Here is a 13885-nt window from a genome sequence, read left to right as displayed (position 1 = left end):
GCGGGTAGGGTGGGAACATTCCTGCTGTCCCCTAACTCCCCCCGCCAACAGGCCACTCTTGGGTGAGCCTGCATTGTAGTCCCAATTCCACAACTAACGTTGAATAAATCATAGACCCTTTGGGGGCCTCAGTTTCCCCATCTACAGAATGAGGAGGTAAAATGAGATGTCGCCAGAACCCCGCTCCTCTCTCGTAGCTGGCTTATGCCCAGAAGTTGGGACCGCGAGAAGTTAGCCTGGCTCAGGGCACTCACTCTGACTGGCTGTGTAGACACTGTCCGTGGCCATGGGGTCTTCCTTCACAGTCTGGGAGCTGGAGGAGAACTCAGGGAGGCAGGGCACGAGGGAGCCCAGCACCAGAACGAAGCACAAGGCTGCCACCTGGGAGTGGAGAGAGTGGTGGTCAGAGCAGGTGGGGCAGGTGCAAATCCTGGCCACCCCCAATCCTTCTCCCCCCAAAACCAGCAGGCATAAAAAGCTTAGTGGTTTTCCAAGAAAGCAGCGCCCAGACCAGGCCACCCCCTAGATGCGTGGTCTTCCGCCCTTTTTGGAGAAGGTGGAGAGGCTGCTCAGGCCATCTCAGCCCACTGTGGTGGGGGGCCACCACAGACAGAAAAAAAGGGAAGTGGTCAACACGGTTATCACCTATAAGGTGGGGGAACCAGGACAGGGAGAAAGGAGTAGGTGGGGGTCTGGGGGGGACAGAGCATCACACCAGATTCTCAGCAGGAGGAGCTAAGAGTCACACAGCCCGAACTAAGCCTGGCCCACATCGTGCCTGCCACCTGACAGCACGAGGCTCTCAGAGGGCCCGGGGAGTGATTAGCCAGGAGGCAGCAAGCTGCACATTTCCAGGACATGTGGAAGAGGGACCTGCAGATGCCTGAACCACACCCTGCACATTCTTCTGGATTTCTACAGATCTGCTCAGCCTTCTCCTCACTATTCATTCCAGAAAGAAAGAACCAAGTGTCTCCCAACCTTGTGTCTCCCTAGGCCCTTTCACCCCCAGGGTACAGAAGCTGCCTCCTCAAGGGATTTGCCCTGCTATTCCCTAGCTGGGTTCATGTGAGTCACTACACATCCACATTGTGTTAGAATTGGTCAGGGAAGGTCATGTTCTAGAAGGCTCCATGGGCTTGGTGAAGGAGGCTGAGGTCTTCAGGAGCCAGCTCACGAGGCACTAGGATGGTGTACCCTGGTGATGTGGTCAATCCCTCAAAGCTCTGCCTGCCTTCCTAGAAAGCCAGCCTGGGGGACTTGTCCTCATGTGGCCCTGTGGTGAGAGGAACAGCACCTACCATGAGGCAGGTCCCAGTCTGGGTGGCGGCCATCTTGTAAGGTCTTGAGATCTTGTTGGTGACCAGAGTCTGGAGTTTCTGCAGCTGCTGGAGCAGGGTCCTGAGGAGGGCACAGTAGTCACCCGGCAGCCTCTGCCCCAGCAGGCATCTCTGCCTCCTGGCGCTCTCCCAGGGAGCACCTGGGCTGGCTCCACACTTGGCTTCCACACCAGGTGCCCGTTTTGGTCAAGACAGAAAAGGTCACTGTTTGGCTCCTCTGTGGTGTGGCTTGGGGAAGCTGGGGGCTGCCTTGTGGTGAATAGCTGGGTCACACTATGGGGGCTCAGAGGTTCCTGTGATGCTCCTGGCCAAAGTGGGGTTGGGAGGAAGGTCTGCCCCACCTGGGCTGAGGTCACCTTTTTCTTCACCTTGACAGTCACAGCTACACTGACCTTCCTTCCTTTGCACCCCACGACTCCCAGAGCTGACAGAAAGGTCATGTCCAGTAGCCGTCTGGTGTGCAGTGAGGGTCCAGTAAATAGCAGCTACCATTTTGGTTAATTTTTCACTGTTGCTTTTATCACAGCACCTGTAGCGCCTCGTTTCTGTTCATGGATTTCCCTGTCACTCTCCTTCACTAACTGTGCGCTCCCTGAGGGCAAGGACCAGGTCCCACCCAATGCGGGGTCCTCTGGGAACACCCAGGGGGTCCTCAGCCCTTGCTGGGCCCACAACAGTTTAACCCGTTTCTCCACCTCGTGGGGCAGTGGGGTTGCAGTTACCAGAATGTACAGCAGGTGGCGAAATAGCTCCAAGGGCCTGGCCCTATTTTGGGCCAGAAAGGAATCTGGGCCAGAGGTAGAGGGGTGAGGGGTGTGGGCTCCCGCCCCACCTTCCCTGAGTGGGGGGCATTCTCCAGGTCAATCGGGGGAGTGGCTGGATCCTGCTGGAGAAGCTGGGGGAGAAGGAAGGAAAGAAGGAAAAAGCCTTCTGTTGAGCACCTGCTACGACCAGCTGTTGTCTCTTGTCATTTTAATTTACCCCAGCAAATAATTATTAGAGACCTACTCTGGGCTCATGGCTAGGCACTATCAAGAATTCAGAATAACCACAAAAAAAAAAGAGAAGAAAAGCTAATTGAGCATTCTTAAATGCCAAGCACAGTGCTGGGCCCTCCACCTGCACCGTCTCATCAAATCTTCACAAGAATTCTGTGAGATAAAGTTTCTATCATCCCCATTTAGACAAAGCAACCGGGGACCAGAGAAGTTTAACAGTTTTCCCAGAATCACAAAAATGTCAGAGTGGGATAAGACAAACAAACAAACAAACAAAAACCCCAGGCTGTGACTTTAGGGAGCTTCGAGGTGCTGAGGTGCTGGGCCGTGCTGGCCCCATACTGAGCTTTCTCAAAGGGGACTGTGCATGTGAATTGCTGGAAGGATCTTGTTGAAATGGATTCTGAAAGGTGTGTGTGTGGGGCGCGGGAGTCCCTAGATCCTGCAGGTCTTACAAGCCCCCAGGTGGTGCTGATGCTGTTTGTTGGGGAGAAGAGCTCTGAGTAGCAAGCACCCACCCAGGCCAGGGGTTCTAACGTTAGGGTACGTCCAAATCACCTGGAGGGCTTATTAAAACACAGATTGCTGAGCCCTCCCCGGGGGGCTTCCTGATTCAGTAGGCCTGGCTCCTGTTCTGAAAATCAGCCTTTCCGACGTTCCCAGGCGCCACTGCTGCTGGTCTGGGGAATTCCGCTTTGAAAGCCACCGTCCTACACCAACTCATTTAGGTGGCTCCACTGCCCTGTCAGGTGTCTAGAGCCATGCGCGGATGAAGAAGGATGGGAAGCCGGGGTCCCAGGCTGCAGGGTTCCTGTTTCTGGGGTTCCTGTCATCCTGAACTCAGTCACCCTCCTGTCTCCTGCCTTGCAGAGCTATGCCAGAGCCGGGCCCTGGCTGCCAAAGGACAGGGGCGGAGGGGGGGATGCAGGTGGCACCACCCACCTGTTGGCATTCTCCAGGGTCTCTACCTTCTTCCACAGTTCGTTGTTCTCTGATGTAAACGTCTCCACCCTGAGGGGGCCAAGCAGACACAGGCTCAGAGCAGGTCCCAGACTCACTGCTGCCCCCCTGCCCCGTCCACCGCTCCCTGAGGCACCCCACTCCTTGAGCCCCCTGCTCCAGTGCCCTCTGAGAGAGCACTGGCAAATGGGGCAGGCTGGGGAGCGGGTCCCAGGCCCGCCGCCCTGCCCACGATGCTTACTTCTTTTCTAGACATTCCACATACTCCTTCTTCTTACGGCGGCTCTCCTGGGCCGAGATCTAGATGGGGAGGCCCCAAAACAGGGGTTACCACAGCCACACAGCCATTTCTGGTGGGCCCTTAATTTTAGGGCTGGCATCACCAAGGGAGCAGAGGCTCCCACCCACCAAGGAAGCCCTAGGGCAGGGCCAAGGTCCAGCTCATGCTTTACCTTATTCTTGATTTTTCTCCGGACCCTCTTTAAGGCCTTTTCTTCAGCTTTGGTGAGGGGGAGTTTCGTGGGGATGGGGTAGCCCTCAGCAATCAGGGTGCGTTTCTCCTCCTCTGTCAGGAGCAGTGGCCCTGATGTCCCCTGTAATTTCTGTGGGAAGTAGAACATGATGGTTAGGAACCACACAGCCATGGGTTCAAATTCAAGCTCTGCCATTTACTCTTTGTGTGACTCGGGGAAGGCATTCAACTCTCTTAGCCTCGGTTTTCTAATTTGAAAAAGGGTGGATCTGAATTAAATCCACTAACGTGTCAACAGTGCTGGGAGCCCAGCATGTTAGGCCCTCAGTATACTACTGCAGGGTGGGGGTTCCCCTAGATCCCATCCTGGAATCCACAGCCTCAAAGCTTACTTGTCTGGACCAGGCCCTAAACAGCAACCCCCCCCCCAGACCCCTACAGTCTTCCCTTGGGAGGCTCCATGCAGGACTCGGGGCCTAGCTCCATGTTCCCCGGGGTGATCTGGGGCCTCCTGAATACCGCTCCCCAAGAAGTGCTCCTTGGAGGCAGCCTGAGCCATCCCCCTGGAGGTCAGCAATGTCGAGTGCCAGTCCCGGGTCTGCAACAGTGGGGGTTTGGCAGGCCTCTTGGACCTCTCTACCTGTTTCCTCTCTACCCCAGAGCAGGATTAAAAGCTTCTCACTCCCATTTGCCGGGTAGGCACCTCTCTGAGTTCTGACGGGGATGGGGATCCTCAGGCTTGGGGCTCCCAGACCCTTCCTCACTGGTCATGTGCAGGATGGACTAACTCAGTCCCTTGCCTCTAGGGTCAGCCCACCCCCAGCTGCTTACGTGAGGGGCGGTGAGAAGGGGGGAGGTGGAGATGGCCGTGGAGGAGCGGGCCATGGGCCGGACAGGGCTGGAGGGGGGCAGAGAGCGGGGACTCTGGGAGCCGTCACTGTCGCTGCCGTGGCTGCTGGGGGGCGTCAGAGGCATCTGCACCAGGTCCTCTGGGGAGAGCGGGGGGAGGGGGGAATCCAGGTTAGCAGGGTTGCGTTCCACCTCTTGGGGGACATCAGAGGTCGGCCAGCCCTGACATGGTGGGGGACGGAATACTGGGGCCTTGACCAGCTGTGCCATCAGAAGGCCCTCTGCCAGGTCACAAAGACGAGCTGACATCCCAGAAGTAGATTCCTGAGTGCCAACCCTTCTTCGATGCCACAGAGGCCTGGCTCCTTTAAGCCTGGTCCTTGGTGTGGCTATCACGGAGGAGGCCGGATTCTTGAAGTCCCTCCCCTCTCCCTGACTTCACAGAGTCCAGGCCCTGGGAGCCTTCAGCTTGGTAACCCCAGAGGTGACTGGAGCATGCCCACAGCCAGACCCATGGGGATGAGGCTGGGGAAGCCAACAGCCTTTGTCACTTCCTTTTTCCCACTGCCAAACATCTAGCCACAGCAATCCCGGGGATTCCACTTCCAGCTTGAGCGGGACAGGACAGCACAGCAGGCACTGGGCTTTCAGCTGACCAGCCAGGAGCCCTGTGGTCCCCAGCCTCCCCTTCCCCGCTGCTGCTCTGTGGTCAGAGCATCAGGAAGACTGACAGGCTGCAGGTGGTCAGGGAACAACCTGGGCAGAGCCACGAGGAGGACCGAGAGCCTAGCTGCAGGGGGAGCTTGCAGAACAGCACAGAATGCCCAGATCATGCAGAGTGGGCTGAGGCTTAGAAGCCACATCCTTCCAGACTCCACCCCAAACTGCTCCCTGCTGAGTCCTCTCTCCCTCCATGGACTTCGATTTGCCTCATAAGGACGCCATGATGTAAAGAGCCTGAAATGTGGAGTCAGGGAGCCTGAGTTCAAGTTCTGCTGTCATGCGCCCCAAGTGTGTGACCTACAGTCTTATTAATTAACCCCTCCCAGCCTCACTTCCCTGTCGAAAGGGAGTGAACTGACTTCTGGAAGCCGTGAGGATGCAATGAGCTCATGTATGTGAAGATGCTTTGCAGACTGAAGGGCTCTCTACAAGGTGATGTTTTCACGATGGCCCCTTTCTACCTTCTGTGAATCTTCTCTCTGAGGGAGTGAGCAATGTGAGGGAGAAGCTTGGGTCTTTTTTATCTTTCTAAACCTTGTGCTACTCAGCCCAGGACCTGATACTTAGTAGATGCTTAATGAATGTTTGATGAATTAATGGGGTAGGGTTGGAAAGATTCAGTTAGCCTATTCTCCTTCTGGCCAATCCAAGAAGTTTCCTCTGTTCCCTTCTCCTCTGTCAGATCTGGGGATGTGCTTCCAAGGCCTCCTGGGGAATCTGCCATCTCTAATCCATATGGCTGCTATGAAATTGGCCCTCACTACTCTGTGATCTACTTGGGCACAGGAACTGTCTTCTCTGCTTCCCCAGACATGCCAAATGAACTCTTATTGGATGGATGGATGGATGGAGGGATGGATGGAGGGATGGATGGATGGATAAATGAATGGGTGGATAGATGGATGGATGGATGAATGGGTGGCTACAGAGTGGGCTTCCATTAGTGAATGATGGGAGGGGGATTAGCTAACAGGGTGAGGGTGTCAATAACAGAGATGACAGTTATAGACTGGGTTAAGAAGGGGCTGGAAGGATGGAAAGTGTGCAGGGCATGGAGAAAAGGATATTCTGGGGAGAGATGGGGGCTGTTGAGGGAGATGAGTGGGCTGAGACAAGGGAGCTGGGATACTGTCTGCCCACGACTAGAGAGGAAGAGTCCCTCTCTGGACACACTTACCTGGTGTCACTTTGAGGAACTGAGTCACCTCCTGGGGCTCTGCTTTGATCACTGGCGTCTGCGTCATCTCTCCTGGGGCCTGAGGAAGAGACAGGTCCAGTTCCATCAGCTACCCTTGGGGCTGTCCCCACCATGCCATTCAACCTCCTACCCTCCCTGAGTCTGGTGGTCTGCTCTGCACAATTAAGGAGGTGGCTGGACTCAGGGTTCTGGGCACAGCGCAGAGGAAGAAGAGGCAAGTTCTCAGGCTTGGAGAAGCCAAGTCAGACCTAAGAGAAGAGAATGATGGCTAAGTAGTTATTGTAGTTTAGACCTTCAGCTTGGAGAAGGAGGGCTTCTTGTGGCCTCCAAGGCCAAAGCCATCTTCTTGGTGGAGGCTGCTCTGTGCTGACCATCACAGGCCTTAGGATGTGGGCTGCCAAGGGGCAAGTCATGTCTGGCACACTGTACTGTTCAGTGACTGGTTAACAGTAGCACAGGTGAAGAAGGCCTTAACTGGTGGGCGCAGGGTGAGCTCTCTACACAGCTGAACTTTGAAAGGAGTCCTGAAGTATAAAAAGGAATGTTCCAGATAAAGGACAGGGCAGGTGGTAAATGACAGGAAAGGAATTCGGAGCAGAGGAAAAGCATCTGCAAGGGCACAGAGGCTAGAGAGCATGGCCAGATCTGGAAACTGTGAGTATTCAGGGTATCCAGAGTGTAGGGGTATGTGTCAGGAAGGGGTGGTAGGAAACAAGACCAGAAGGCTGGCTAGGGGGTGGGGTGGGGGTGCTTGTAGGATTCACAGAAGGTGAAAGGGACCAGACAAAAAAGTTTGAAACAATAAGGAGTCCCTGATGGGTTGTATCACAAAGGACTGACAGAGCTAGATTTATGTTTTAAACAAACATGCACTCCTATGTCTTTGTATTCTAACTTGCTGTTCCAGAAAGGACATCAAGAACATGCCCAAAGATACAAATGTAGTGATCTGAAGGGGTAACTGTACCCCAGTGTTTATAGCACCAATGTCCACAATAGCCAAACTACGGAAAGAACCCAGATGTCCAACGACAGATGAATGGCTAAAGAAGATGTGGTAGATATACACAATGGAATATTACTCAGCCATCAAAAAACGAAATCTTATCATTTGCAACGACGTGGTTAGAACTAGAGGGTATAATGCTAAGCGAAATAAGTCAATCAGAGAAGGACAATTATCATATGATCTCACTCATATGTGGAATTTAAGAAACAAAACAGAGGAGCATAGGGGAAGGGAGGGGAAAATAAAACAAAATGAAATCAGAGAGGGAGACAAACCATAAGAGACTCTTAACCACAGGAAACAAGCTGAGGGTTGCTGGAGGGGAGAGGGGTGGAGGGATGGGGTAACCAAGTGACAGGCATTAAGGAGGGGACGTGATGTCATGAGCACTGGGTGTTATACACAACCGAACTCTACCTCTGAAACTAATAATATATTATATGTTAATTAACTGAATTTAAAAAAAAGAACATGCATGGCTTCCTACCATGATTACTGACATGCATCTAAGTGGTGTTCTCTCTGCGGAAGGCGCTGTGTTACTGGGTGCTGGTGTTCAGGGCCGAGTCTCCCCTCTGGGTCCACAGCCAGCAGAGAGAGGCCAAGATATTGTGGGTGGGACACAGAATCGCCAATGTAGGCAGATGAGTAAGAATCACAGAAGGTTCCAGTTGGCAGGGACCTTGGAGACTCTCTGGTCTACATCCCAGCTCAGCCCTCAAGTGACAGAGAAGGTACTGTGATGCAGAAGGGTGGGTCACACAGCCCATTACCGACAATGCCAACTTCTAGTTCCCGTGCCTTCCATGAGGGAAACGTGGTTTCACTAGAGTGGGAAGTGTGGGCTTCCGGGGCTTGTAGGCCAAGTTTGGAATGTAGTTCATTATTTCTGTGTGTGGGGGTGTTTTTGTTTGTTTGTTTGTTTTGAGGGGGGAGAGGTGGGGGAGGGGCAGAAAGAGAGAAATGGAGAGAGAGAATCTTCAACAGGCTTGATCTCACAACTCCGAGATCATGACCTGAGCTGAAATCGAGAGCTGGATGCTTAACCGACTGAACCACCCAGGTGCCCTGCAGCTCAGTATTTCTGACTGTGTGATCTGGGCAAGCCGCTTAGCTCCTTGAGCCTCGGTTTCCTTCTCTGAGGCACGTGCCCGACCTCCGAAGACTCGGACTGTTGCTGCTGCTGCACCTTCCCCTCCTGCTCTGGCGAGGCCTGGGGAGTCGCTGAGCCAGTCCTGGATATGGTCACAAAAGATCTTCCACCTTTGCAGCTGACCCTTGGTCCTCTGGGTCAGTGGGGGGGTGGGTACCGAGGGGCTGATCTTGGCCTTTGGCCACACACATTTTGATCAGGTGAGACGTGTGGCCAGCAGGGGGCAGAGCCGGTCAAACCCTGAATGCAGGGATTTTAAGACGGCCCTGATATTGTGAACTCAGGGCATGAAGCCCCTTGGAGGCAGTTCGTGCTCCCATTTTACAGATAAGAAAGCTGAGGAAGAAAGAGAAGGCAACATGCCCAGAGCACAAATGAGAGCTGAGCTGGGACCCAGGCAGGGCCCGGAGTTTGGGCCTCTCATTCCCAGGAGGCTCTTCAGCTGTTAGATCTAGAGTCGAATGCTGTTACCTGAGTATCATGGTGGGCGGCGGCGGGGGGGGGGGCTGAGCGTATGAGGTAAAAAGTATTGATCTCACGAACATATACAATTGAAATACAGCACAGCTGTTGTATTCTCGCTTTGGTCTTTCTTTTTAAAAATCCTGACACTTTGAGAGAGCTATCTGACCTGTGCTTTCTCCGTCTCTGAGACCCTGGACCGGGCCCCCAACTCCCAGCTCTGCCCGGGTCCCTGTCAGCTTCCTTCTGCACACAGTGAGGGGCCCCAGCTTCCTCCGAGGGTACTACGGTTTGTTCCCGTTCTAGGACGGTGAGGGGGCAGCCCAAGGGGTGGGCAGAGGCCTGGTCCAGGAGCTCTGACCCTCAGCCCCGAGGGTCACACTGCTCCCAGTTCACACAGCCCCAGGCCACACAGGACTTTGGCAGCCTCTTCCCACAGAGACCCACCACCCAGCCTCCCTCCGCCAGCCCCTGGAAACAGTCCCCAGGCTCACCTGGTGGGGGACAGGCAGCCTGGACAGGGGGCTGAGGCCCAGCAGCGGAGTGGTGGCCATGGCGGCAGCTGCGGCCATGGCTGAAGAGGCGGCCAGAGGGTCCACGGGCAGCTCCGGGCTCTGCTCCTGCTTCACCATGACGGAGCACAGTTTGTGTCCCAGCACCCATGCTCCGTGTTCCACGTCTGGGGAAGGGGGCAGGACCAGGCTCAGGGGACTCCCTGAGCAGAGGGCTCTGCTGCCCTCCTCCCCCTGGGAGCTGCTCTAGACTGGGCTGAAGAGAGATGCTAGGGTACAGGCAGGCAAGGGCAGAGAGGAGCGCTTGGCAGGTAGGCAGGGGCCAGAAGAGGTGGGGCATCTACGTTACTTAGCAGCTCACAGAGCAGGCGTGGACAACAGATCTGGACCCGTCCTGACTGGCTGTGTGACCTTAGGTAAGTTGCTAAACCTCTCTGAGCCTTAGCTTCTTCATCTGCAAAAGTGCCTGACAAGCAGTAAATGCTCAGTAAATGCTAGCTACTGTTCACATAACGATTGCTCTTCAGTGAACATTTGCTGAGCCCTGAGCTAGGTGCCGGGGACCTAGTGAGAGTTGCAAGCAGTTGAGTGCAGCTGGAATGGAAAGGGAAGGGGAAGGTGAGCCCAGAGAGGCCAGCAGGGGTAGTGTGGCCTGGGAGGCTGGGCTCACTGCTGTGACTTTGTCCTAAAGGTAATGGGGAAGCACTGAAGGGTTTTAAGCACACTCAGATCTGTAATGTTGAAAAAAAAAATCATGGTGCATGCATGTGGAGAAGGGCCTGACTGCAGGCAAGATGGAGGCAGGGAGACTCGCAGGAGGCTGGTGACATAGTCCAGTGAGAGAAGATGAAGCCTGAGCAAAGGAAGTGACAGTGGGCATAGAGAGGAAGGGACGTACTGGAGACAAATTTAGAGGGGCGAATCCACAGGACCTGGTGACAGGGTGGGGGGAGGTGAGGAGGTGGGGGTGGGGAAGGCATGTGGGCGGTGAGGTGTGATGTCCGAGTTTCCCAGGGCAGCAGTGCCCACTTCCTGCCCTCCTAATGAGGCTCCTGCCTCACCTGGGCCATAGGGCTGGCAGGCATCACTTCTTTTCCTGTTGGGTGCCTACAGTCCTGCACCCCAAGTCAGCCCTGCAAGCCCCAGGCAGTGGTGAAGTGTGGCGGGGGTCTAGGCAGCCAACGTGCAAGGGAAAGGCCAGGAGGCTCTGGCCTTTGGGGCCTGCTGTGGGTAGAGAGAGGGGGTCAGTGGTGCCTGGTCCCACCTCAGAGACTAGGCCCCACCCAGCTGGGAGCCTGAGCGCCCCAGCTCTGGGCCACAGGCTGCCCCAGGGCTCCAGGAACACCCACAATCTTCCCAAATTACAGGGCCAGCTGTCCGGCCTCCAGGAAGCTGCCCCTGCAAAGGGCCCACAGACAAATTGCCCTAAAAGTAGACTTGGGGTGGCCGAGGAGTTGCTGGGCTGGCCTAGAGGGGGTGGATGAAGGGGGTCCACCCCACATGCGGCCCCTCCCCAGGGTGAGGCCTGAGGATGTGCTGACGTGACTTCCAGAGACTTGGCTGAGAAGCCAGGGCCTGCAGGGAAGCTAAGACCTCTGCAGCCATGACCCTGGAGGGATGCTGTCCCTGCCCTCACAGGGGTGAGCAGGGGTGGGGGGGGTGCAGAGGCCTATCTCTGCCCCTGGGGAATCTCAAAGACCCTTGGAAGCAGCACACACTTCTTGAGGTAAGTGAGGCTCTCAGCCCCCACTACATATGAATTCTTTTATCCCTCCCAATAATCCTATGGGGCAGGCACCATTATTCTCCCCATTTGGTAGACGAGAATATTAAGAAACTCATTCAAGACCACTGTCCTCTGAAGAGAAAGAGGAATTAAAAATGCTGTTCATTGTGCTAGCCACTATAGTATTGACAGGACTTTTATATGAACAATGAAAATAGCCACTAATTCTTTTTATATATTACGTGCTGGGCACCAAACTGGGTATTTATGTATAGATTTGAAAATCCTGGCTAGAATTCTCATGACACGTATATTATGTTCATTTTATAACTGAGGAAACAGAGGCCCAGGGAGCTGAAGCAACTTGTTCCAGATCGCACTGCAGCTGGAGGAGGCATGAGGACACACAGCGAAGCCTGTCTGGGTCCACACCCAGTACCCTCGAGGCTGCGAGTCCAGTGGTGGTGGCAAGGGTGTGAGGGTTAGCATCAAGGGGCTTGCTTGCTCCCTAGTCCCTACCAAGCATTTTACTGTGTGTGTGACCTAAACAATTTGGCTTTCCCGAAGCCTCATTTTTCTGATCAGACAAATGGGGATTATGATAAAAGTGATTGATTTCTTACCTCACCCGTGAGTAGTGGGAAGTCAATGAGACAATTAACACGAAGGTACTTTGTAAACCAGACAGTACTACAAACATAGTTACTGTTATTCCCATTTGTAGATGAGGAAACTGAGGCTTTAGAGAGGTTGAGAGGTGTCCATGATCACTTAGACCAATGTGACAGGGTCAAGACCACCTGTTTTTGAGGAAACACCCAAAGGGACCATTTCTGGGTGGGGTGTGATCTGGAGTCTGTTGATTACCAGAGAGGAGAGACTCAAATGGTCCTTTGCTTAAAAGGTGGGGGGGGGGTTGGTTGGAGGGGAGCTTCTGAGAACCCCACCTTCGGGAATAAAACTAGGGTGCAGGCATCTGTCCTAGGTAGTATTTCAGAGGACAGTGCAGTAAGAGGAGGTGGCAAGGTTCAGAGTCTCAGAAACTTGTCCACATTTATGGTTTAGTTGCCCCCACTGTCTCCTCTGCGTCAGTGGTTCTCCAACCCAAGCATGCATCAGGATCACCTGGAAGGCTAGGCCCTACCCCCCAGGGTTTCTGATCCGGCCTGTCTGCGTGAGGCTGAGAATCTGCGTTTCCAACAAGTTCCCAGGTGATGCCATCGGTCGGGAACCACCCTTCGCACACCACTGATCTAAGTCAGTAAGACCCCCTGGTGAGCAGCGTCCATATGGGTTTGATATGAGACAGAACAAAAGGGCAGGAGGCAGCACTCCTCTGAGAGGTGTTTGTGGGTGACTCCTCTGGGAGTCCCTGGGCGTCTTAGCCTGCAGTGCCCCCACTCCCCGTTCCGTCAAAAGCTTCCTCCCCTCCTGGGCTTTCTGGGTCTGTGCTGTCCCTGGGTCCCCTGCCCTTTCTTACCTTGGGTGGTGTCCTCCATCTTGATGGGCACAAGGGGACTCTGAGGCGCCGAGTCACCACTCAGGGAGTAGCTGTGCTCAGCCTGGATGCCTGGTGTGGGGGAGTCCAGTTCCATGTCCAGTAGAGGGCTCTTCTCGTCCAGCACAGGGTCATCAAAGAAGCTGCTGAACAGATCGTTGGAGAAGTCCTCCATGTTCTCCGCAAAGTGGTCCAGGTGCTCTGGGAAGTGCTAGGGAAGGAGGAGGGGGATGGGCACGTCAGCTGAGCTTGGGAAGGGGGCGCAGATGCTGCTGTGGTGGGGGCTCCCAGGCCTGCCACCACCACCACCGTCACTGCAACCGCTCCATTATTCTTCCCGGCCTCATTAATGCCACCACCATCGCCACCACCCATATCCCCAGGACCCACTATTATTTCTATCATGACCATCACTGCCGTCACCACCACCTCTCCCTCCACCCCTGCTGCCATCTCCAGCCTCACTGTCATTATCCTCCAGGTGAGCAATAGCATCCCCAGACCAGGTGACAGAGGACTGGGCTCTCTCATTCTGGCTCTGTGACCTTGGTTCCATCGCTCAGCCCGCCTCAGCTTGTTTTTCCGTCCGCCCTACTTCATGGGAGGACTAAAGAGTGTCTATGCCAGCAACTTTGCATCCCAAAGGCAATATTGGTGACTTTGGTATCTTTTGCTGGAGTGCAAAGTGATGGGATTATCAAGGCTTCCGCTCCCCTCATTAACACAGTCCCCGCCTGCCCTCGTGCTTCCAGACTCTCTGCTTTCCAACACGTTCTTTATGCCAAGAGATTCGGCTCCGAAGCCATGTTACTTGGGTTCGAATCCTGGCCTTGATACTTCTAGCTATGACTCAGTGCTGATGAAACTGTGGGTCGGTGACTCATTTAATGGGTTGTGAAATCCATCTAGTAGGTCACAACCAGGATTTAAGAAAAAATAAAACAGAAAAAAAATAAGAGTAGAAAATATCAGACTGCACTTCACA

General features: G+C 54.3%; 1 protein-coding gene across 1 annotated transcript in view; it reads right to left on the bottom strand.

The window, feature by feature from the left end:
* The window catches only part of CREB3L1 (cAMP responsive element binding protein 3 like 1), a 35278-nt gene that overhangs the window by 3300 nt on the left and 18093 nt on the right, over positions 1-13885 (bottom strand). The window contains exons 2-10 of the mRNA XM_002921617.4: positions 12883-13111; positions 9659-9843; positions 6520-6598; positions 4602-4759; positions 3751-3900; positions 3540-3598; positions 3281-3349; positions 1302-1401; positions 255-381 (exon numbers count right to left, since the gene is read on the bottom strand). Of these exons, the coding sequence (XP_002921663.2) occupies positions 255-381; positions 1302-1401; positions 3281-3349; positions 3540-3598; positions 3751-3900; positions 4602-4759; positions 6520-6598; positions 9659-9843; positions 12883-13111 (1156 nt within the window). The remainder of the gene's footprint in view (positions 1-254; positions 382-1301; positions 1402-3280; positions 3350-3539; positions 3599-3750; positions 3901-4601; positions 4760-6519; positions 6599-9658; positions 9844-12882; positions 13112-13885) is intronic.

The sequence above is a fragment of the Ailuropoda melanoleuca genome, chromosome 16 (assembly GCF_002007445.2).
Source record: "Ailuropoda melanoleuca isolate Jingjing chromosome 16, ASM200744v2, whole genome shotgun sequence".
Taxonomy (NCBI): Eukaryota; Metazoa; Chordata; class Mammalia; order Carnivora; family Ursidae; genus Ailuropoda; species Ailuropoda melanoleuca.
The sequence above is the reverse complement of the archived record's forward strand: the minus strand, read 5'-3'. Positions and strand labels throughout refer to the sequence as shown.